Source organism: Coturnix japonica, chromosome 4, assembly GCF_054131305.1.
Source record: "Coturnix japonica strain WE chromosome 4, WE-NBRP24, whole genome shotgun sequence".
Classification (NCBI taxonomy): domain Eukaryota; kingdom Metazoa; phylum Chordata; class Aves; order Galliformes; family Phasianidae; genus Coturnix; species Coturnix japonica.
The window spans coordinates 48,915,417-48,939,902 of record NC_140666.1 but is presented as its reverse complement, the minus strand read 5'-3'; the positions used below and the strand labels follow the sequence as shown (position 1 = coordinate 48,939,902).

The 24,486-nt window shown below is 50.0% G+C and overlaps 2 protein-coding genes across 6 annotated transcripts; both read right to left on the bottom strand.

The window, feature by feature from the left end:
* Window positions 1-4,415: 4,415 nt before the first annotated feature.
* On the bottom strand, window positions 4,416-17,724 carry FGF5 (fibroblast growth factor 5). 3 transcript variants are annotated; one of them, XM_032444490.2, is made up of 5 exons: window positions 16,995-17,724; window positions 16,309-16,469; window positions 14,591-14,694; window positions 10,233-12,981; window positions 5,171-9,818 (listed from the first exon to the last, which is right to left on the bottom strand). In XM_032444490.2, exons 2-4 carry the CDS (start codon window positions 16,379-16,381, stop codon window positions 12,637-12,639), a joined length of 522 nt encoding a protein of 173 aa, XP_032300381.2. In that variant the 5' UTR covers window positions 16,382-16,469; window positions 16,995-17,724; the 3' UTR covers window positions 5,171-9,818; window positions 10,233-12,636. The 3 variants fall into 3 exon arrangements, with proteins under 3 accessions (XP_032300383.2, XP_032300381.2, XP_032300382.2); XM_032444491.2 differs by having other exon boundaries at window positions 16,309-16,452; XM_032444492.2 differs by lacking the exons at window positions 16,309-16,469; window positions 16,995-17,724 and adding an exon at window positions 15,211-15,827 and having other exon boundaries at window positions 4,416-9,818.
* Window positions 17,725-19,261: 1,537 nt separating this feature from the next.
* On the bottom strand, window positions 19,262-24,170 carry PRDM8 (PR/SET domain 8). 3 transcript variants are annotated; one of them, XM_085545154.1, is made up of 4 exons: window positions 23,811-24,170; window positions 22,063-22,277; window positions 21,762-21,984; window positions 19,262-21,635 (listed from the first exon to the last, which is right to left on the bottom strand). In XM_085545154.1, the coding sequence occupies exons 2-4, from the start codon at window positions 22,273-22,275 to the stop codon at window positions 20,410-20,412; spliced, it is 1,662 nt and encodes a 553-aa protein (XP_085401280.1). In that variant the 5' UTR covers window positions 22,276-22,277; window positions 23,811-24,170; the 3' UTR covers window positions 19,262-20,409. The 3 variants fall into 3 exon arrangements, with proteins under 3 accessions (XP_085401280.1, XP_085401279.1, XP_015717322.2); XM_085545153.1 differs by lacking the exon at window positions 23,811-24,170 and adding an exon at window positions 23,504-23,776; XM_015861836.3 differs by lacking the exon at window positions 23,811-24,170 and adding an exon at window positions 23,235-23,422.
* Between the last annotated feature and the right edge of the window lie 316 nt (window positions 24,171-24,486).

Genomic DNA, 24,486 nt, shown 5'->3' with positions numbered 1-24,486 from the left:
GCACAGTATCAGTACCGCAATAAAAAACTGGACCTGAAGACCTCAATAAAAGAGAGTAAAATATTTTCAATGTTATTTCTTAGATACTTTATGTCATTATTTAAAGATGTAGCTCAAAGAAAATGGTAAAGTGATAAATCTTATAGATAAAAAGGTTGTGCTTTTCCTTGTGGGATTCGTTGTTGGTTTGTTTGGTTTGTGTTTTTGGTTGTTTTTTTTTAAACAAATAAACACAAACCAAACAAGGAACAACTCAGTGAAATGTTTCTGTAATTCACGTGATTTGCTCATTCTGGCTTCTTTGGAAGATTAAACAAGCAACTCTCTGTTCTATGATGTAATGAGCAGGATATTAAAGCAATGAGATAGCTTCCAGGACAGAGAAGAAAAAGTTAGAGAGGAAAAAAAAAAAAATCAGAAAAAAAAAATAATTTTATAAGATCTATTTTCAGAATTATTTTAATTAATTTTAACGATAAAGGATCCAGTCAAACCCAAATCTCCTTTAATCTATTTGCAAATAACAACCCTACACCTTGTCTTCATGATTTTACAGTGACAACATACAGTTACGATGCCCCAATTACAACATTAGACCACTCTCCAATTTTTATTAAAATCATTCCAATGTGGTATACCTTCCATGATTTCCTTCTAAGTAGAAAAACCACATAGGTAAAGTGTTACGAAAAGTACACAAAATCAAGTAAGAAAACACAATGAATGTCTGAAGCTCTAAAAAAGGGGCAAAGATCCACAACCTAACACTTGTAGGCTATGGATACAGAACAAATAACTGCTTAGCTGCTGTCTAACATCCCATCAACATCAGACCCTCTCATTTCCAAAACTTTTGACTCTGATGCAGTACTGCTAGTTTCCACGCATAAACTCTACTTAAGTACTTAATTAACTCTGAAGCACCTAATTAACTATGTGGGAATACTCCCGGGGCCTGAAGTCTACTGCTAAAATGTGGCATACATACATTATCTCACCTTGAGTCTATAGGAATCACAATACTACTATGGAACGGTTTTGGTTTTTGTTTTTTAAATATCACCCACAACACAGTTATACATTCAACCAAAACACAGCAATTTACTTCAGTTCCCATTAATTATCCACTCAAGGGAACACTCAAGGTTGAGTGCTGAGGGCAGAGTTCACTAAACTCATTCACTAAACCCACTTACTAAAATGAGTTCAGGGAGAGCCAAGTCACTCTCTGATGCTGAGATCTATCTGTAACCATGCTTCAAGCATCTCCAACACCTGCAGATCTGTGATGACAGTCAGGTTGGTTTAAGAAGTGTTTGTACCCTTCTATGATATTTCCCCTAAGAAAGCAATTTATTTACAGCTATGTCAGCACTGAGTCAGTTATTTCATTCTTTCCTTGGCACTCTCTATTTACACTCAGAATCTTTTGTGAGCACAGGTGTATGAACAGCATAGCTCCAATTAATTGCAGCGTAGCCCACAGTGCTGATCAGTCACTGCTGTGCACCTGCAGTAATAAAATACCAACAGAGATAATGTGCTGAATTCTAATCACATTTTGCCATGTTACACATTAGATGGCTTAAAAATATTTTCTTTATTCCTGGGCTGTTTGCAACAGGGTGTTAGCAATTAAGCACCAGCAGCCTGGGGAGTGGTGTTACAGCTCAGGCTGTAACTGTTGGTTACAGTGACTAAGTGGAGAAAAGCAGCTGGATAGCAGGAGTGCTTTTCTTAAATGGATCACATAATTATAGGATGTTTTTCCCCACTTTTTGTAAAGGAAAGAAAGGAAGCTGGAGCAGCTTACAAACTCTTCCCACACTGTAATGTGATGTTTATGAGGCTAGAATTCAATACAGAACATCCAAATTGTACTAGAAGCAGTATCCTCTTCAATTGCAAAGGCCAAGTAATCCTTGCATCTCACTTCTTCCTTCCTCTGTTAACAACTAACTGGTAAATGTGATCTTTATCCTAGGCCTAGAATAGGTGGATAACTCCAAAAGAGCTCTCCTTTCAATACTGCAGTGATAAAGGCAAAAATAAAACAGTTGTTCAGTTAGAACAGCCTGCTTGGGCAACATTTTCTGAGCCAAAGAAAGCTCCCTACAAAGCATATGAACAAGGAGGCACAGTCACATCCACATAGAAGCACATGGCTATGTGGAGACAGAGAACTGAGTGACCATGCAGTTTGTCTTCTGCCAAGATGAAAGGCTCTCTTACACCTTGAGTTTTATAAGGTATTTTGATGCATACTAAGACAGTTACTTACTTAACTAACCCAGTGGACAGTTACTGCTGAAGGCATCTGGAAAGCTTAAATATTTTTTTTATCAGACCATTTCTTTCTTTCCCTCTTAGCAGTGCATTTAAAAAGCAGCAAGAGATGAATCAAACCCATCTTTCCCATTGCCAAAAGGCATCTAAGCTCATTTTCCACTCATACACTACTATGCACTGAAACATATGAACTAAAAATGGAAATAGTAAACATATATCATTTGTATTAAAAATCCTCTTCATCTCATTAGGTGACTATTTAACAGATGAGTCCCATGATGCTATCAGAAAAGTTGCCTCTAGTAAGATGCTTGGCAAAAAGCCTGAAGACAGATGCTCCTGTTCCATAATGAGTGATCAAAGGAAACTATTAATAGGCTGCTCTCCCTGGGAATAAAAAAGGAGAAACTGTCTCTACAGAGAAGCCTCCTCCAAGCTGAGAAGCACAAGAAATTTCAGGCTAACACATATTTTAGTGAGTTTTGAAAATCTACCTAAGCCAAAGAGAAGCACACAAAGTAAAGTGCTTCTAGAAATCTTACTGTTTCTAAATCAGCACTGGTGGACACAGCAGTGAAGTTGACTAATGGCAAGTTATTACAGCCAAGTGCCACAGCACAGAGAAGCAGGCAAAGATCTCTGGTGAAGAGCTGGAATGTACTCATTTACTTGGCCACAAATTCTTTCCTTCCTAACCTATTTGAAAAGAGTCAGGGCAACTTCTGTAAGGGGAATCCTGTTATACGAACCCCTTGGAGCTCTCTGAAGTGGTCATTGTGCACACACAAAGGTGATTTCGTGGACAAGGTCTACTTGAATTTCTCAAAACTGATCACTGAAAGCTTTGTAAGGAAACAAACTAGTAGCAGAGTGAAAAAAAAGACCATTTCTGGGACATCTGTTGCAAAAGTTAACCATTTTCTTCCATATTTCATTTTCCATATTTTAAACAAAGGGATGCCAGCAGAGTCCTGGCTGGAGGTGTGCTGTTAAGCCTGGGGAAAGCAGAAAGGGTGACCAGAAATAAAAGCTCGAACATGATGGGGAATTGTTCAGTCTAAGGTTGAGTGGACACCTTAAAATGCTATAGAATGACTTACTGAGGTTTTGCAAGTAGACAGTAATAAACCAAGGTACAGTTGGTGCCGAAAAATACAGATGTCTGTGAGGAAAAAGTTAAAACCCAGCCTACAGAGGTGAAATGATGAGCCTCAAGAAAATGATTCTTATTTAGAAGTAAGACCTCCAGATTACAGTGCAGTTGGAGCTGTTACAACCACTTCCAAATAGCCCTATTTGTTTAACTGTTTTCATGCAAGTTTCAGACTGTTATTTCAAAGCCAATTCAGAGCAAAGAACTGCGAGCTGTTATAGAGCAGTACTCCATCCTTAAAAATCCAAAGAACGTTCAACTCAGCTATTGACAAACTTAGAATTACATCAGGATTATGTCATTCCTGGCCCATTAGTTTCCAGTTACCAGAGCGAATCATAATCTTTAAAAAAAAGTAGAATTTCAGCATGCAGATCCCTTCATTAAAACAAGCATATACACAGTTGTAATAATACAAGTAGAGCTAGAAAGAGTATCTAAGGAAAAGACTCACCAACTCTGAGGCCTTCAGACAAGATGGGTGCTCACTGATGTCAAAGCTCACCACAAAAACTCCACAGAAGAGTACTCTCCAAAAAGAGATGCTACCTTAGTGGTGGTCAGCCCCTAAATGGAGTCAAGCTCCACCCCTTCCAGTAGCACAGCTGAATTACCTTCACCTGTGCTCCCTCAGATGACTCATCGCTTGCCTCAGATGGTTAATCAGAGGTTTAGGCTGTGATCAACAGTTTCCCTTACAATGCAGTTGAAATAACAAGGCAGTTCTAAATATATCCATATATATTTATATGTTACATGGAATTAAGATTTCTATCCTAAATCCCAAAGGCTTCACTTCTTTCAGTACTTCATCTATTCATTGGGAAAGCTGCTTGGGATTTTCATGTATCTAACTCATCACCACACAGAAATTATATTTGAAATACAATTCTCACCTGGATTAACAGGAAAAAATAAAATAAAAGGACAACGAAAGTGACAAGAAAATTGAAAGCAACACGACGAAGCAAAATTCGGTTAAGTTTTTAATAGTTCCATCCTAGCACTTTGTTTACTCAGTTGAAGGTCAATTCCTGGTTTAAAGGTAAGAATCCACATGCTAGTGCCAAGCATGGTGTTTGCTTAAAAAAGGGGCTTAACCACAGCTGAATCTTGGACACATAGACAGTATTAGCACATTTCTTACAGAAGCTAGCAAGTGAATTCTATGAGGATTTGGTACCTTTTTCACAACTTGCCATTTGCTGTGTTGGAGGTGGTCAGCAAGAAAATTCAGCCCAGTCCTCAGCTTGGGCTTCTGTTTTAACTCTAGCTTTGTTGCAGAGGAGTATTTTAGCTCTACATTATGGTTCTGCAAAAGACTGCAACCCTTGGTATACTTCAGAGGGGGAAATTTTCTTTGTTTTTCACTCAGTACAGACTGAACTTCATCTCTTTGAAGATACACATTCACGGGGCACTTAGAGGGATGAAGCTGAAAGAAGATGCAGACATTTGAGCACCTCTACCTTAGGCAAAGTTATGGCGAAAGGAAACAGATACCAAACTCTTTGTGAATTATTTCTCTTTCCTACATATTTAGCTCATCTTAACCAGAGTTTGTGCTTGTTCTACTATCTGTCTTACCCAAAAGAAATCTGAAGCAGCGGGTTATGAACTGCAGGAATCTACTGGCAAATCCATTTCCTGGACTCCGGTTTCCTTTGCCTGAAGATTACTCATAAAATAATAAACTTCCCCTCCAAAAAGGAAATATTTTCCAGCACCTACTTAAACACATTTCATTTATTTATTCCAAAACATTTTCCAAAACTATTCACAATTTATAAAGAAATAGGAAAAAAAAAAAAAAAAAAAAGGCTCAATTTATTCTTCAACAAAGAACTCTGATTATTGCAACATACTGCCAGGTGAAAAAACATTACTGTTAGTGTAACAACTTCGCTGCCTGGAGTAGAAAGCTACCCAAACACACCTGGGCCTCTTCACAAAACATTTAATATTGTATTAAGGGCATCAAGGATGGAACACTTGGGATTACCAAAAACTGTGTGCAACTGGTGGGGGCACGGCTCTCATGCATCGTGAACTAAATGGCCCCCAGGTATTAATCTGTACCTGGCAAAAATGTATGTGTTCAGCTATTTTCCTATTTCATAAACATGTGTCACAGCCTTTTTTAGTGTCTGTTAGTCCCACTCCCAAGAAAGGAAATGATTCCAAAGGTGTGTGCTGAAGGCATCCACTTGGTGCATTAACTTTCAATTGCTTTTTATTTACTTTCATTTGCATATGTAGACATCACAAGTTTGGTGAAAGCCTGGAAAGAATGATCAGAGCTAATTTAAATGTCTGCTTGTGTTGGTGGGATACCCAAAATCTCAATGAGATCTGCCCTGTCCCATTCAATCCAGGGCTAAGTAAACAAAACCAAGGACCATCAATAAAGCATTGACATTTGTCTTCTTCCTTCATTGGTCCGTGAAAGTGCTGCTTCATAGTAAATGGTTAAGAAAAAGATGTTGCTGTTATCATAGTAGAATGAGTAATAAGAAACTGAAGAAGAGAAAGAGCTGGTCCCCATTCCGCTATTAAGTTTAGAGTTAGGAACAGGCCATCATCCCCTTCCCAATAAGGACCTAATTTAAAAAAACTCAAAAGAAGGGAGTGGAGGAGGAGGGGAAGAATTGATGAGTGAGTAGAAAGATGCTTAAAAACAAATCTGTGTTCCTGGGCCAGAAGGGCCACCATGAAATATTCATAAGGCTTTTCCAGTCTGCTCTATATATCCAACTCTGAAGTACTGACACAAGCAATTGTAAAAAAAATCAGCTCCCAGAAATTATTCCAACACTAATGTCAGTCTAAATGTTATCTGCATGTTATGGGCTTATTAAATGGGGACAGAAGAGAAAAGCTCTGAGATATGTCTGCCATGGACTTTATCAAATGTTCTCCAGTTCTTACTCAGTTTGGATGAGCCAGAAAGCAAAAGGTCAATCACGTGATGAAATCTGTCCACCTTCTGGTCCCAGCAAGCACTGAGAGAACAGAGGCATGTCCAAGTGAAACATAATTAACCATACCTCTTCCATAAGATCACGGAAAATATACCTATTGGAGCTGAGCAATGGCTCTGGGGGATTCTTAGCAGGGGACAAAAGATGAAGTAGTTCTACTGCATCTGCAAGGCCTGGGCTCTGCAAAGCTGTGGAGGAAGTTCCATGGTTAATTTCAACAAGGAACTCCAAGAAATAGATTTTCATTTAATATCTAAGACACTTGTCAGCAGTTGAGGAAGAGTCCATGAGACTCCCATTGGGTCCAAAATTGCTCTAGTGCAAGAACAAGAGAGAAGACTCCAATTATAAATGCCAAGCTCCAAATGAAGGCCTGCAGATTCATCTTTTGCCTTTTTGTAAGCAAGAAAAGCCTTTAGAACATAGGTGCACATGTGGAAGCCCCTAATCAATTATTTTGTTTAAAATATGTTACACTTAATGTATTGCTTTGGGAATTATGTTATCATTAAGTGTCCAAAAGGGGGCTATAAGAGAGAGGGGGACAGACTCCCATTAGGGTCTGTTGTGACAGGACAAGAGGAAAGTGTTTCACACTAAAAGAGGAGAAAATAAGATTGCATATAAGGCATTTTTTTTATACTAAGCATAATGAGGCACTGGCACAGGTTGCCCTGAGGCGTTCGGTGCTCTGTCCTGGGGGACATTCAGAGTCAGGCTGGAGGGACTCTGAGCACCTGATATAGCTGCAGATGTCCCCGTTCACTCAAAACTGAAGTCTGCAGAGATGAAGCGAGCTCCCCCCTCCTGCTTTATTTTTTGCTTCCCAGGATAAGTATGGATTCTTCGAGTTATCCCTCAAGCCACCAGTTTGTTCAGTTGTTTGCTGGTTGTTAGTCCCCACACCTTGTCAGGCGCCGTTCATTCAGCTGCACCGTTTGTAGAGCTCCAGTGCTGCAAAACTTAGGTGGAGGGAGGCCCCTGGTGGTCACAGCGAGTAAAGGCACCAGAAGCCTGAAGCAGAGGTGCAGCACATGATAAGGTTGTGTTACTTAGCAGTGAATTCTCAATGTAATTTGAGATTTCTTGGAAATCCCAAGCTGTAACGAACCACATCATAACAAGGATAGCAAAAATCAACACATGCACTGTATGAGCTTCCTTGGTCAGGGAGTTTTAGAGACTGCATCCACTGTCTCCTCAAAGTTTCTGGGAAAAGGAACTAAAACGGCCCACATTCTTACGGACACTGTGTAATTACATCTAGTGAGATCATCACTCTGAGACGTTTCAGATTCTTCACAAGTGCCAGTTCTCATCAACTGAGGTGTGATTTGTCCCAGCTGCTATACCTTAGGATGGTCCCACTGCAGCCTACTTGGCTGACCTCAGGGAAATGCCAGCACAGACCCACAGCTTGCTCACATACTGCTGCCATTAGGACAGGAACTGCACACTGTGTGACTCAATGATCTCAGACTTCAGAGCCCAGAAAAGAAAGGGATTTTCCTTTCTCATGCACCACCCCTCTTCCATCCTGTTCCCTGTCTTGTGAATGCTAAGCCCAGGAGTCTGAGGCCTTAGAAAACATGTTTTTAGCTTCAAAAGGATGATCCACCTATTGAAGCATATCACTTTGTTCTTGGGCGGCAATATTTTAGTATCTCAAAGCACATTTACCATCTCAGAACTGCAGAATATCCACTATTGGAGGGGAACCCATGAAGATTATCAAGTCCAACTCCTAAGCAACACAACTGCCTTTTTCCTCTTACATGTTTCTGATCGGTATTTGGAGTGAAGAGAACAACCAGCAACCCCTCCCACAGGACAGAAGGAGGCTGATGAAGTGCTTTTTGCTTCATGGGAAGCACACCGTGAAAAGTAGAAAAGGATTTTCTACATCATACACAAGAGGCAAAGGGCACTGGGATCTGCCACCATTGCCTTATCAAATATTGCATTCCATGGGAACAAGCAAACAGATGCAAATACTACATATGCCCTGTCCCTCCTGACTGGGCATCCCTAATGATCTTCTTCAGGGCAGGCCAGGAGAGGACACCACATGGACACCTATTAAATCCGATCTGTATGTTCACTTGGTCATCTATGACGTCATTGTCAAAAGGACCTAAAGTCCCAATCTATGTGGCTATTCTCTCAATGATTTATTTTGCTAGCTTGAAATATCTTAGAAAAAAATAAAGTTTAAGTGGGTTCAAGAGAAAATAAACAGATTTCCCCATAAGCAAATACACTCCAAGTAGCAATAGTGCATTTAACCTGCAGACCCCAAAAGCATCAGTCACTGTGCTCTTCACTGCGAAGATCATGGAGTTGTTTGAGTCAGAAGAGACCCTTAAAGGTCCTCCAGTTCAACTCCTCTGCAACGTACAGGGATGCCTGCAGCTACATCAAGTGCTCAGAGCTCCTGCAACCTGACTTTGAATGTCTCCAGTAATGGGGCAACCAGCATCTCTCTGGGCAGCCTGTTCCAGTGCCTCATCACCCATATTGTAAAAAATTTCTTCTTTACATCTAATCTACATATCTCCTCTTTTAGTTTGAAACCATTTCCCTGTGTCCTAACATAACAGACCCTGTTAAAGAGTCTGTCCTCTTCTTTCTTATCATCCTCATTTAGATATTGAAAGGCTGCTCTCAGGTCTCCCCTGAGCATTCTCCAGGCTGAACAGCCCCAGCTCCCTCAGCACATCCTCATAGGAGAGGTATTCTGTCCTTCAGATCATTTTTGTGGCCCTCCTCTGGACATGCTCTAACAGGTTTACATCCCTCCTGTACTGAGGACACAACATCCAGACACAGTACTCCAGGTGAGGTCTCACCACCACAGAGCAGAGGGGCAGGATCATCTCTCTGTCTCTGCTGACCACACTTTTTTTGGTGCAGCCCAAGATACAATTGGCTTTCTGGACTGTAAGTGCACATTTCTGGCTCATGAACAGCTTGCCATCCACCAGTACCCCCAAGTCATTTTTGGCAGGGCTGTACTCTATCCTTACCTCCTCCAGCTTGCACTGATAGTGAGGGTTGCCACAACCCAGGTGCAGTACCTTGTACTTAGTTTTACTGAACCTCATGAGGTTCACCTGGGCTCACTGTTTGAGCCTGTCCATATCTCTCTGGATGGTATCCTCTCCCTCAGGCATCTCAACTGCACCACACAGCTTGGGTTCACCTGCAAACTTGCTGAGAGTGCAATTGATCCCAAAGAAAATCCATAAATACTCTTCTGAATGGGCTGAGAAAGAGCTGTCCTGGAGGGGCCTCATCTTCCAGACCTGCAGGCACCACATGTGCTGCTCAGCTTTCTCCATGCTGGAGGTATGATAACCATCAGGCAGATCACATTCAAGGACACTAGGATTGGACTGAGGAAAAAAAAGAAAGATATATCAAATGGGAGAAGGAAACTTTAAGAATCATACTGAAGCACTGCAGAAAAACGGTTCTTGACCATACAGAAAATGAAATAGAGAATAACAGACCACAGCAAAGGATAATATTGGCTTGAAAGAATATGAAGTTACTGATTTCTAACCTACGTGGAGAAAACGTAACATAGCAAACCCTATTAACATCTCAAATGTGGACTGTTATCTCTATGAGTGATTCAGCTCAAGTGAGGTAAATGGGGTGTCTGAAGGAAAAGAGGACTGAGGTTCTGAGAGAAAAACACCTCACATCCACATCCCATCCCTTGAAAACAAGGACTGTCACAATGCTGTTGTACACCTTGCAGCCTGTACTCAAATTAGGTGACCTTTGAGCAACAAAAACGTTACCTTCTATCATTGCCAAAGTTCCACATTGGTGTTATCTGCAGCCCCAGCAGCGGCACCCAGAGCCCTGCTCTTTCTCAGCAAGTCCACACACGGTGCCAGGGCACAATGTGCACCATCCTGGGCTTTTTTTCCTTCTCTTCCCTTTGCTTTCTGCAGCCTTTGCAGATGTAAAGAGGTTTCAGCCATTCACCGGGCAAAGCAGCATGTAGAGAGCAGTGAGCAGCACCAGATACAGCAGCAGCTGATGCTGCAGCAGCCCCAAACCCATGCTCCATTAGCACTGGGCACAGCTCGATCCTCTTCCCCACTCTGGTTCAGCCAACACATCTCTTCTGCAGCTGTCAGAAGAGTAGAATAGTTTTCCTCTGGGAATCTTCACAGCAAAGTGACTGCTCCTTTGGGAACTGCAGACACAACACACTCCAGTCAGCCAGAGGGTATTGCCCCATGAGCTCCTCAGCCAGAAGGGGAGCATTTCTGTGCAGAATGAGAACAGGAGCTTTCTCCACAGGTCTGTTTCCATCCACTTCCATTAAAATTTAAAATAATCCTTGTGGAGGAAGTCTGGATGGCTCTTTTTGTTTGGTTGGTTGGCTTTTTGTTTTGCATGCTTAAAAACAACAACAAATAAAAGCCTCTCAAATTACTATCTGATCACCAGTGGTACCTCACTCTGAGTGCCCAAGAAAAGCCCTTAAAGCCTGGTGAAAACTGTCTGGGCTGAACAAAGGAGCCCCATGTTGTCACTTACAGGGAGGGTGGTGAGGCACTGGCACAAGTTGCCCAGAGAGGTGGTGGAAGCCCCATCCCTGGAGACACTCAATGTCAGGCTGGATGGGCTCTGAGCACCTGATGCCACTGTAGCTTCCCTGTTCATTGCAGGGGAGTAAGACTAGGTGGCCTTTAAGGATCCCTTCCCAACTCAAATGCATCTATGGTTCTACACTTTAAGCTACTGTTATGTTCTCAGTGTTACTTTGTTTGATCCTCATATTAACTTAACACTTTACTCAAAAAAGTTTACTGATTATTTCCCCTTAAGTAAGTTATGTCATCGGTTTTGCAGCACACAAGTCTATTTTCTCCCTGGACATGCCTCCAAAACCAATGGCTGTGTTTCCATCACCCAGAACTCCTTCTTGTGATCCATTCCCCATTTATTTGTAATGCTTTCCTAACAGCTATCAAAGGGCAGTGAAAAAAAACTAAGAGCACAGTGCACATGTGAAATTGGTCCAAATGGTGTCACCCAGTAGAATCTTGTGAATTGTGCTACCTTAATGCCAGTAATTGAAACAGTCACTTAACATCAGTGAGCCTGGCTTTTCAGGGCACACACGACTTGTGCACATCCTATGCCAGGAGACAAGCTTAGCTTTTACAGCACACTCTGCCACAGGTTGGTCATGAGTCTGAGTGACAGCCATGTGCCAGGAGCAGACCAAGAACACACCAAAACAGAAGCAATCCAAACATTGCATCTCTCTTCTGGCTGTGCTGTTTTTCTCTCACCCAGCACTCTGAGGGATTACGAAGACTTCTGGAAGCATTAAAGTTGATGTCAGTGTTCAACACAACATGAAGCTCTGCACAGCTCCATGTTCACATGGGACTTGCTGTGAAAAGTCACATCCTACGTGGAGCAGCAGTGCCTCTCCTAGGTAGAAATAAACACTTCAATGCCACTTTGCATGTTCATCGAGGCAGTGGCATGGGGTTTCTTCTCATTGTTTACACATTATTTAGTTCCTATTAGTTCTGATAGCAGCTTTTCCACTCAAAATAATGTGGCTATAAAGTTAAAGCCAGTGACAGCACAGAGTCCTTCATGGATGTCATAGCTGTGCTGGGCTGCATTTGCCCTGCAGGTCTCATCTCCATTGTGGAAGGCTGCAATCTGAATTCAGTATCTGTAAATGTTGAGAATTAACAGAAGATATCACATCTCTCTGATTGAGTTCATAAGATGTCCGCCCAGCAGCAGCCCAGAGTTCTGTTAGCACAGCGAACTCAGGATGCAATGAGAGATGGTTCAATGGGACTCATCTGGGAAACCTTGGAAGAAGCTGTATGACCTCAGACAGTCCAGATTTTTGGTGAACTTCTAGTGTGTCCTACATCTTGTTGCTCATATATACATATACATGTGGAAGACATGTGAGGAGCGCTGAGGTCCTGTGGTTGCTTGGCCCAGAGAAGAGGACTGTCACGATGGCATTTTGACAACTCAATGCTCAGTCAGCCCCTGGCAGGAGGGAGAAGGTGTCACGGTCCTGTGGAGAGGTTCCACAGCAAAATACCATCAGTAGCTGAACTGTGGGTCCCATCTCTGCCAACAGACGTCCTTCCCACGTCCATTCCAGCGTCACCCTACCCAGCAGCCCTGCAGTGTCCTGAGGAGCCACTATCCAAAGCGGAACTTTAGCCGGTAGCGGCCTGGTCCGGGGCTGTGCCTTGACGTGGTCATCTTCTTGGGTGGCGGTGGTGGTGGGGGTGGCTTCTTCTCAGGGCGAGCAACAGTGAAAGCCAGCTGGGATGGAGGGGGCTGTCGGAAGCGGGGCAGGAAATGTGTGGAGACGTGCTGGGGGCGGGCACGAGGGCTGCAGCCCCTCTTGGCCTTGCCCCGCTTGTTGAGGGCCACATACCACTGGCGGCCAGAGCGCTGCCCACGGTGCACAGCTGAGGCATAAGTGTTGTAGCTATTCTCCTGGAAGCGCTCACGGAACTGGCACTCAGCAGTGAAGCGTGCCTGCAGGCAGAGACAGAAGTTAACTGGGGGGCTGTCCCCACTCACTCCCCCCCCCCCCCCTTTCCCTCCCACAGCACAGTGCTGGCTCTCCCAAACTGTTGCTCTGAAACTGGTGAGGGATGCATGGGGAACATTCTGAACTCCATCATTCCTAATACCTCCCTGAGCAAACTGGGACTCCACAGAAAAACCCTTCCCCAGAACTGGGATCATGGTGGAATATACTTTCCCATCACATTTTCCCCTGTATAACAGCTGGAATCAAATCTTTCAGTTTCTGCCTGGAAGACAATCCATCCCTCTGATTCATCTGTGCTTTCCTGCTTTTTTTATGCACCCGAAGTGCTGCATCTCCAGGTGCAACCCCTATGCTTACCTCACTGATCCATGGCACCCTGACTGCTGGGTTTAGGGCTGACTGAGGCTCCTGAAAAGCTATAGAACCACAGAGCTACAGCTACTCTCAGAGCAGCTCCAGGCCTGCGGGCATGGCTGTACCACAGCGCAGCACCGTGGCACCGCAGCAGCTCCTCATCAAAGCATGGCCGTGAGTGACGGGCACAGAGCTTGCTTTGTGCATTGGGCCATGAAATAACTTTATCCCGCCAAGGCCGGGAGGAACAACAGATGCAGGCTTTGCGTTATCGGCATTATCAGCCCAGCCATCCTCAGGCGTTTGGGTCAAGTTTCTACAAATTGATGGCTTTCATCAGAGGAAGGCACCATGTCTCCTTCCAAGGTTACTCCTGCAACATGGATTTGTCATGACTGAGGCCGAGTTCCTTGCTGCATTTTCATAGAACAATGCAATGATTTGAATTGGAAGGGATCCTTAAAGAGTATCCAGTCCAACTCCCCTGCAATGATCAGGGACCCCAACAGCTACATCAGGTGCTCAGAGTCCCTCCAGCCTGACTCTGAATGTCTTCAGGGATGGAGCACCAAACTCCTCTCAGGACAACCTACGCCAGAGCTTCATTAGTCTTAGTTTAGAAAACTTCTTTATATCCAATCTAATTTTCCCCTCTTCTAGTCTGAAACACTTTCCCCTTGTCCTGTCACAACAGACCCTACTGAACAGTCTGTCCTCTTCTCTCTTATAGCCCTCCTTTGGACACTTAATGATAGAATCATTCTTTTCTTGTATTTCAGTGACTGACAATGAAGAAAGCACCAAATCCCAAACCATTTCCCCCTGTTCTATCACAACAGACCCTGCTAAAGAGTCTATCCCCTTCCTTCTTATAGCTCCCCTTCAGATACTTAAAGTCCATTGTTTTGCCTACTCCTGCTCTGCCCATTTTCCATATATCCTCCATACACAAGCCATCGTCACTGTCCCAGCCCCATCCTGCTTGAAAGCAAAGCACTCATCCTCTGGGCATCCCCAGGAGCAATGCCTCCATAGAACTCAGCCCAGAGCAGCATGGAAAGTGCACAAACCTCACTCAATGGCACCCTGTGGGCTTACGCAGCCCCAGCACATCACTAACACGCATGTAGAAGCATCACCAACGCAGGGCAGGCACCCGCATGTCCTGAGTACCAGTGTGTGCACACAAAGCTGTTGCAGCACCAGTACGGTGCTGTATGCACTGGGAATACTCACACTTGCGTGGAGTTTTCCTTTCTTTGACATAGCTAGAAATTTGTTGCTGAAAACTCCTCGGATTCCTACGATCCCCTGAGAGACGGCAAAGATTTCCAGAACGCCTATGAAGACAGGAAGCTCGGAATAAATCACATTTCTTTTTGCATCAGCGTGACAAAAATAAAACAGAAATCTCACGGCTGCGTTTCTCCACCAAAAGGCCCCGCTCCTCAGCAACCGCCTCTGCGCAGCTCTGCTGCTCCTCCGTCCCCCAGCGAGCGGCATGACGCTGCGGCTGTGGGGTTTGGCTTATTCTTCTCCTTATTTCCAGCCGGTTCCCCGAGCCCGAGGGGGACAACTTGGGGGCCGAGGATGCTCTTTTGCGCGGCTTGTGCCAGTGCCGACAGATCGCAGGTTCGGGAAGCCCCATTTTCCCCCGAATTTCTCACCTGTTCTCAAGCCACGCAGGTTTGCCCCCCGCCCCAGCCCCGGGAGCCGCGGTTTCAGAGGATGGTTTGGGACAGAGCGAGCTCCCACCCGGAGAAACCTTTCTGCTTCCATGCGGCCAGCAAGGCGCGGCTGCCACAGCCCCGACCTCCAAAACGCGGGCAGGAAGGGGCCTCGGCCCCGGCACTCACTGAGCGGGCTGGCGGCGTGCGCGCCGTCCACGCGGCCGTCGGGGTGCAGCTGCAGGTGGAAGCCGATGCCCACCCGGCAGTACAGCCGGCCCCGCCGCCGGCCCTGGCCCGCCGCCGTCAGGGAGGAGGGAGAGGAGGACGAAGAGGAGGAAGACGCGGAGTGCCCCCCGCCGGGCAGCCGCTCCCTCCGGCCGCGAGCGGGCAGGGCGAGGAGGAGGAGGAGGAAGAAGAGGAAGGCCGGGCGCATGCCGCCGGCGGGAGGAGGAGAAGGAGGAGGAGGAGGAAGGGCGGGAGGAGGGCTCGGCATCCCGCTCCGCCGCCCGACACCGGCGGGAGGGGGCCGCCCCCGGCGCTGGCAGCCCGGGGGGGGCCGCACCTGTGCGGGGCCGAGCAGCTCCCGGCGGTACGGGGCGCGGCGCTGCCTCGGGTTACGGCGGGGCCCCCCCAGGGCCGGCAGGGATTGGGTTGCAGCCCCGCCGGGAGATGACAGCCGGCAGCTGCGGGGAAGGGGCCGGGGCCGAGGCCGACCCCTCCCGTGTGGGGCCCCGGGTCTGAGCGCAGAGCCGGGGGGAGCGGCAGCATCCCGCATCCCCAATGGCCCCCACTGCCATCTCACCTCTTACCTCTACTCTTGCCTCATCGCAGCTCTACACCCCATGGGGACGGTCTCCCCAAGCACACCCCCCATTCCCCCACCCCCTATCCTTCCTCTGTACCCCCAAAGCTTCCATGGAAGCCCTCCCCTCCACTCAACCCACACTCCTCCGTGTGCCCACCAGCACTAGAAAACCCCACTGCAGGGCCATCTGGGGGGAGGGGGGTCCCGGGGGTCAGGTTTACAGGAAGCACTGTAGGTGACCTTCAGCTGTGAGGAAGAGGAAGGTTATGTGGGGGGGGGGGGGGGAGAAACAACACATGCTTGAGGGTGGCACGCATGGTCCTGCATCCGTATCTATAAATACACTCGTGTCTAAAAATAGAATCATAAATATATATACACACACATAAATATATAAGCAGGCAGATACACAGACACGCATGTTGCATCCATCTCCATATGTATAGAAGTAGAGCTGCCCCTATATTTAGAGGCCATACCTGCAGGAGGGTTGGAGTGCTCAGAAGACTCTTCCTTTTTTGCTGTTGCAGCACTCAGCCCAGTGAGACCCATTCCTTCCTCTTAACCACAGTGGGATGGGGGGCTGGGGGGGAATCGGTGCATCCTCACAGGGCTTCCATGGCCTGGAGAATGATTTACCCTTATGACATCCATACAGCAGGGAGAGGGGGAAAAAAAATGATAGACGAAGGCGGCTTGATTCTAAATAAATAACAAACCCTAATAGCCCACTTCCTGCAATAATCCAATTTAATTGCCTGTGGCAGTTGCAGCCCTTACACACAAACAGCAGCGGCCTCTGAAGGCTGCAGCTGAAGTGTTGCTGCTGCCTGAATTATTCAGGGCTTGGTTACAGAGCAAACTACCAGTAGACAAAAAGATCCCTGTGGACCCAGTCCCTGCGCGTCCCATCCCTGAGGGCTCCTTACCTGTGGGCACCATCTTTTCTTCTCCTATCCCTAGGGGCCCCATCTCTATCCCACTTTTGGGCATCCAGTACTCACAAATCCCATCCCTGGTGGTCTCAACACACTGGGGGCACTGAGGAATGGCACCATTTGTGCATCCCACAGTTATGCCACCACCAGGGCTTCAATGAGGCACAGCGACCCCAATGGTCACAGACAAGGACAAAGACCCGAGCAGAACCCAGAGCAGTGCTTACATAAGGAAATGAACGTTCCAGAAGTCCTAAAGGCGCAAAGGAGCCCCCGTTGCACACTACACGTGTTTCCCAGCTGTCAGAGTATCGCAGTGATTGATGGAAGCTCCGCAGGGATTTCCCCCTCCGCAAGTGAGACTCTGTGATTTCGGCCCCAAAAAAGAGAAACCAGAAGAAATGGAGGTGGGGGGGAGGGGGGAAGAAATGGAGGTGGGAACAGGAACAAAACAAAACACACAAAGCGAAGAGCACTAGAGCTTCCCAGCAAAGCTGTGTCTCCCTCTGTGACCCCTCCGGGGGCGGCTCCACCTGAGCTCCAGGGGATGCCCGAGGCTGAAACGCCGCAGCCCCACTAGGTGGCAGTGCGCGCCCGTGAGAGGGCTCCAATAGAGCCCAAAGCAATAAACGCCTCCCCCCCCCCCAACACGGCCCCTCAAAGCCCTTACACCCTCCTTCAAATTCCCTTATATTCCCTCCAGATCATGCCCTAAACCACTCCCCGTCCCCCAAGTGTTAGGAGTGCCCCCTGTCTGGGCGGAGCTGCCCTCATTGGGATGCAGTGAAGTACAGGTGGTGGTTAAAGTGTAATGAGGTGCAGGGGGTGTGATGGTGCGGGGGGGGGATGTCGATCGGGAAGTTTATGGGACAGCTCTTTGACAGGAGGTTCCCATTGCGAAGTGCTGCGCTGAGGGATTTAGGGGGAGTGGGGCAGTGCAGCTTTTGGGGGGTGGGGAGAGGGGGGCAGAATGGAGGTGATGGGAATATGGAATGGACAGTGTGGAGGGGGAAAGGGGAAAAGGAAAAGAAGAGGGAGGAACGAAGAAGAGAGAATGAATGAAAGAAAGAAGGAAAGAAAAAAAATAAAAAATAAAAAGAAAATAGAAGAGTAACCAGAATAGAAAATACAGTCTGTGGGGGAAGAAAAATAAAAGAGAAGGAAGTAGAGGAAATAAATAAAGGAGTACTCACAACCCCAAAGGCACTGCTCTGCAGAACCCGGTGTGCAAAAGTGGCTCTCCCTTCCCCCCCCCACCCCCCCCAGCTCCACCCCAGCCCGCCGGATGCGCGGTGCCCGGCATTACCCTCGGGATCGTGGGAGCTCTACGACAGCGCCCACCTCTCACTCGTGTCCCCCTAACAGAACTCGCCCCCACCTCCCCTCCACGGACAAGAGCTTCTCAGGGTCGGTGATAGGGGCACGGTGTGGGTCCCAGCCTCCCCCCTTCCCGCAGAGACACACGCACGGCCGCACCAGGGGACTGAGCCCCAGCGCCACTCGAACCGTGATTGGGACCGGGAGCGCTGCGAGGATCCAGGTGGCATCGGCCGGGGAGCGGCACTGTGCCGGGAATGGGATGTGGTGAGGGGTAAGAGGGTGGGGGGAGAGGGAATGGGAAAAGAGAAGGGAAAATTGAAGGGAAAGAGGAAAAGGAATGGGAAAAGGAAGATGGAGAAGGGAATGGGAAAAGGAAAAGAAATTGAATAGGTAAAGGGAGAAAGGGAACGTGAAAAGGAAATGGGAGAAGAGAATGGGAAAGGGGGAAGTTAAAAGGGAAAGTGGAATGGGGAAAGTGAAGGAGAAGGAAAAATGAATGGGAAAAGGAAATGGGAAAAGCAAAGGGGAAAAAAGGGCAGTGGGGTGGAAAAAGGGAATGGGAAAAGCGAATGAAAAGGACAGCTGAGTGGGGAAAGGGAATAGGAAAAGCGGGGGGAGAGAGAGGAAAATTGAATGGAAAAAAAAAAGGCAATGGGGAAAAGCGAAAAAGAAAGAAAACTGAATGGGAAAAGTGAAAAAAGGAGGAGAATTTGACGAGAAAAGTGGGGAGAAAGGGAAGGGAGAAAGAGGGGGAAAGGAAGGGTAAGAAGGAATGGGGAAAATACGATGGGAAAATGGAAAAGGGGAAGCAAAAAGGAAAAAGGAAAAGGAGAAAAGGGAAGGAAAAGGAGAAAGTGGGAAATTGAAAGAAGTAAAAAGGAGAACGGGGAAAATGGAGAAAAGGAAACGTGGAAACGGGGAAGGGAAAAAGAAGTGATTGAAATGGAGTGTAAAGAGCGAAAAAGGAGAGGGGGAACGGAATAGGAAAGAATGAAAAGGGAAAGGAAAATAAAAGAGAAAGAAAGAACGAGAAAGAAAAGAAGAAAGAGATGAATGGAGGAAAGAGAAGGGGACGGGAGGGACGGAGGTGCAGAGGGGCGCGGAGCGAGGCCGGGGGAGAATGGGGGAGCGGAGGGTCCGACCCCGCGGCCCCACGGAGTAACTGCTGCTGCGATGCAGAAAATAAATCATTTATTGTCAAAGCACCCAGCGCACCCAGATAGACTATAAAGTTTAATAAATCTTTTCGGGGGGTGGGCGGGCCGGGCCGGGCGGGGGCATGAAAAGAAACACCAAACTACCGAGACTCCATCATTCACGGGCACATGTCACACGCGGGCGGGCGGCGGGGACGGGACGGGACGGGCGGGGACGGGGGAGCGGGGAGCCCCGGAGCGAGGAGGGTTGGGGGGGTCCCGTCCGCCGTCCGCCTCCAGCCGCCGCCGCAGCCCCGCCCGGAGCTCCGTATCTAAAATAAAACCTTTACCCTGACATAGAATTATTCTTACATCTAAACCATAAGTGCTTCATAATTTAAGTAGAAACGTATGACAAATGCATCAATATGTTGCAATATATGACATTTCAAAAAATGTACTTTAAGTCATTTGCTTTCCTTCTTATTTTTTTTCCTCTTTTTCCCGTCTTTTCCCCCTTGTTTTCGCCTTTTTCTTTCCTCTTTTCCCTTCTTCTCTTCCTTTGCCGTTTTCCTTTTTTCCCTCTTTATGCCCTTCGTCCATTTTTGAGTCCATTTTTCTCCATTTCTTCCTTTTTCTCCATTTTCTCGATTTTTCCCCCTTTTTCTTATTTTTTCCCTCAAATTCTCTCATTTTCTCCGTTGGCTCAGGGTTTTTTTTCCATTTTTTCCCATTTTCCCCAATACTGTCCATATTTCTTCGTTATTTCCTTTATATTCTCCCATTTTTCTTCCATTCTTCTCCATTTTTCCCCATTTTCTCCATTTTCCCCCAATCTTTTAGCCGTTCTTCTCCATTTTTCTCCATTCTGCCCATTTCCTCAATCGCTCCCCGTTTTCTCCATCTTCCTCCGTTTTCTCACGCCTCCCAATTCTATCCGCTTTGCCCATTTTCTCACTCTTGTCCATTTTTCTCTTTTTTTGGTCCATTTTCTCAAATTTCTTTTATTTTTTTCCCATTTTCCTCCGTTTTCCCCCCATTTTCTCAATCTTTTTTTCCCCCATTTTTCTCTTTCCCCCCCCCCCCCTCCATTTTCCCCTTCTCGAATCCTCTCCGCTCTCTTCGTTTCCTCCATATTTCTCTCCATTTTCTCCCCCCGTCCCCCTTCCCCCCTTCAGCCCCGTCGCTAGTTGTGCGAGGTCATATGGCGAGAGAGGTGGTGCCGCTCGCGGAAGGACTCGTTGCAGATGGGGCACTTGAGCTTCTCTTCGCGGCGCCGCTTCACCAGCGGCTCCAGCGCGTACTCCTTCTTATGGTGCGAGCGCATGTGGTACACCAGGTCCGACGTCATGCGGAACGACGCGTTGCACTTGGCGCACCAGTTCTGCGCCGGGAGGCACAGCGACGCGAACGACGGCGGCAGCAGCGTCAGCGCCGACGGCAGCTGCAGCTGGAGGGGCCCCACCGCGGCCGCGGAGCTCTTGGGCCAGAAGGCGGTGGCGTAGAGGAAGGGGCTCTGCTTGGCTCCCGCCCCGCCGCCCGCTCCCTCCTTGGCGGCCAGCTCGGCGGCGTACAGGCGGCCGGCGGAGGGGCCGTCGGGGCACGGCTCTCCCAGCGCTCCCAGCTTGGGGCCGAGCGGCAGCGGCGGAAAGCAGCGGGCGGGCTGCGAGAAGGCGCTCTTCCGCTCCTCCGCCCCGACGGCACCCGCCGCCCCGAGCTGCGGCACCGAGCTGAACGCGCTGCCCCTCGTCGCCGCTCCGTTTCCACCGCCTCCTCCGGAGCGGGGGCACAGCGCCGGCTCCCCCCCTCCGCCCGCCGTCGGGGCCGCGGGCGAGGATCGCTCGGGGCCGTCCTCGGGGGCTGCGTCGGGCTCGGGACCGCGCGCCGCCTTCTTCACCTCGACGAAGGCGCTGCGCTTCGCCTCGCCCGTCTCGGGGCTGGGGGGCGCGAAGAGGCGGCCGCCATCCTCGGGGCCGCAGTAGGAGCCGGCGGAGCGGAACTGCTGCTGCGGGGTGCACACCGGCTCCTCCTTGGGGGCCGCCGGCAGCCCCGGGCGCTCCGTCGGGAAGCGGCTCCGTGCCTCCTCCTCGGGGTATCGCCGTTTGGTCCCTCCGCCCGCACCCTCGGGGGTGACGTCGGGGCGGCGCGGGGGATTCTCCAGCTCCCGGGCCAGGTTGTGGAAGTCCGTGGAGGGCTTGGCCGCTCCCCCGGCGCCGCCGTCAGGGAAGGGGTGAGGGAGCGGCTTGGCGAACTTGGCGGGCTCCGGTTCCTTGGCGGCTGCCTCCTTTCCGTCGGGGGGTCCGCCGTTGGTTCCGTGCAGCCGCTTGGGGCAGCGGAAACGCAGGTGGGCGGCGAAGGGCAGCTCGAACTGGAAGCGCTGTCCGCACTCGGGGCAGGAGAACGGCGGCGACCCTGTGCGGGACACGGGGAAGGGGACGCGCGCTCAGCCCCGGGCCTCTCAGAGCCACCGTCGGGGAAGGGCACCCCGCAACCCCCCGCCCGGCCCCTTCCCTGGGGGGGATGTTGGGGGGCACCCACCGTCGGGGCCCCGCGCGGGGCCGAGTAGCAGCAGCTCGGCGAGCTCCTTGCCGTACCACACCAGCAGCTCTTCGTCCTTGGCGATGCGGCGCAGGGAGCGGTAGAAGAGCTGCCCGCTCTTCACGTAGGCCTCCAGGTTCTGCTCCTGCCGCTCGCGGGCCGCCTGCACCAGCCGCAGCCACATCAGCCCCTCCGCAGAGCCGTTGGCCGCCGACGTGTCCACCTGCAAAGGGCCGAGTGTCCGTCGGGAGTTCCCCAGGGGCCGTGGGGCCGCTCCTCCCGCCCCGTCGGCGGCTCTTACCCGGAAGATGTAGGGCACGGTGCGCTTGTCGGTGGATTTGAGGGCGATGAAGGCGATGCTGTCGTAGAGAGACGTGTGGCTCAGCACGCACGGCCCGAAGATGGCATTCTCCGGGATGTCGCAGGTGGTGTAGACGCTGGTGAAAATGTCCGTCAGGCACTGCTGCACCGCTTTGGCCTCCCCGTCCCACGGCCCCCGCGGGGCGTCCTCCATGGCTGCGGGCGGGGGGAGCAGGGGAGGGGGGGGGGGGTGGTTAGGGAACAAACAGACACACACAAAAAAAGAAGCCACAAAAAAGGAAATTATAGATATTTATAGAGGTAGAAATCAGAAGGAAAAACGAGATCCATCGAGCTGGGAGAAAATAAAAAAATAAAAATCATCAAAAAATGAAATGATGGATGTTTACAGAGATGTAAATCAGAAGAAAAAATGTGAGAAAAGTCATCTCGGTGGGGCAAAAAAAAAAAGGGGCTCCGCGAGTGGGATGCGGCCGCCTCCGACGCCAGGGTTGTGCGGGTGCGGGTGGGGAGCGTGGCCCGGCCCGGAGGGTTCGGAGAGTGGCATTGTGGCTGACGGCAGCCACCTCCCGCTCCGAGAGGGAGCGTCTGGCTGCGCATTACCATAATCCAGCACTTTCCCTCCGAGATGTAATTCAAAGCAGAGAGCGGAGGTAATTCTTTTTACCCCGACACGCGCTCCGCAGAGCAGCCCCGCTGCCCGCGCCGGGTCGGGAGGTGCGGGATCCCACCCTGCGCTGTGTTCCCAAGGAACCTTCTTCCTACCGCCCCGCTTTTCCGAATTCCGCCCTCCCCACCTCCACCGAACGGATCCCCGTGAACCGCCCGCTCCGGAGCCGCGGGACCCGGCCCCGCTTCCCGGGGACACCGCGACCACGTCCCCCCGCAGAGCGGCGGAGGGTGCCCGGCCCCCCGCGGGATCGGGGACCGGGAGGGGGCCGCTCCCGGTGCCCCCCCTCCGCCGCCGTCGTTGCGGCGCTGCCCGGCCCCACCGCGCCGATCTCCGCAAACGAAAGCGGCGGCGGCGGGCGGCCCCCGCCGAACTTTCCCCCCGCCGCCCCCCGCTCTCCCCCGGCTCCGCGCAGCCCCCGGCTCCCCGTGGCCGCCCTTTGTCCGGGGCCGGCTCCGGGCATTGTTCCCTCCGCCACTCACCGGGGGCGGCGGGGCCGCGCTCCCCGCCCGGCGCTGGCACAAAGGCGGCCGCCGGCTCCGTGCCCCCCGCTCAGCGCCGCTCCATGGCCCGGCCGAGCGCGCTCCGCGCCGCGCAGATGGACGCGGCGCAGTGAGTGAGTGGCACGCAGACACACACTTTTTGTTTGCCGCACATAATCTGCCCAATGACGCGTGACAGCCCACGTCCCCTCCCTTTAACCCCTTCGGGGAACGCCCGCTCGCCGCCCGTCCGCCCGCACGGCCCTCACCTGGCAGCTCGCGGGGACCCCCCGAAGCTTCGGGACCCGACGTTCGCCCCCGGGGGCCAGCGGGGCCGCCACCGAGGGGACAGAGCCACCGCCGTGACAGAGACACTGCGGGGACGGAGCCACAGTCGCGGTGACGGAGCCACCGCCGGGGCGGCCCCGACGGCGCTGCTGCCCCCGCGCACCGGGATTAGGGATGGATGCGGGATGAGGGATGGATGCGGGATGAGGGATGCATGCGGGATAAGACCGCTCAGTGCCTGCGGAAGGGTTCTCCCGCATGGAGAGCTTTCTCTGCTCCTGTCCTTACCGCCGTCATTTCGGACCCGCGATGGATTTGAAAAATAAGAAGTCAAAATGGAAATAAAAAGGCGAAAGTAAACAAAAGGCGGCACAAAGCCCCTTCCAGAGAGGAGCTGAGCGCTGGGTGCAATCAGAGAGCGGCGGGTGCGGGGCTTTCACATTCACTTATCCGCCGCGTAATTACGATTTTCCCTGCATTAGGATTAAGGGCTGCCCGTAATGTGCTTTCAACATTTATCTTATTAATTCCACAAACCCAGCGGCTCCTCAACGGGGATTGCTATAACATTGCCGATACGCGGCAATTCGGAGCTGCTTTAGAGGTGCGCTATTTTTGCGTTATATATATTTTTTCTCTCTTTTTTTCTCCCCCCCCTTTCTTATTTTTAGCCCCCACTGCTTGGCACGCAGAGCCCTATCCGCTGCTATGCACCGGGGAGCAGAAAACCGAAGCAACCTTTTCCTTTGCCACAGTTTGAAGGGGCACCACAGAAGGAGCGGTGCCCGAACCGCTGCAACATCGTCACTGCCGCCACCAGCGCCGGGCCCGGTGCAGAACAGCGTGGAATTTTGGGGTATTTTGGGGGCATTTCGAGGCATCTTTGTCCCCACCACTGCTTTTGGGTTCTGGCTTCCTGTGTGATGAGGGAGATATCTTTAGGGATACTTCCCCAAAGTGTCTC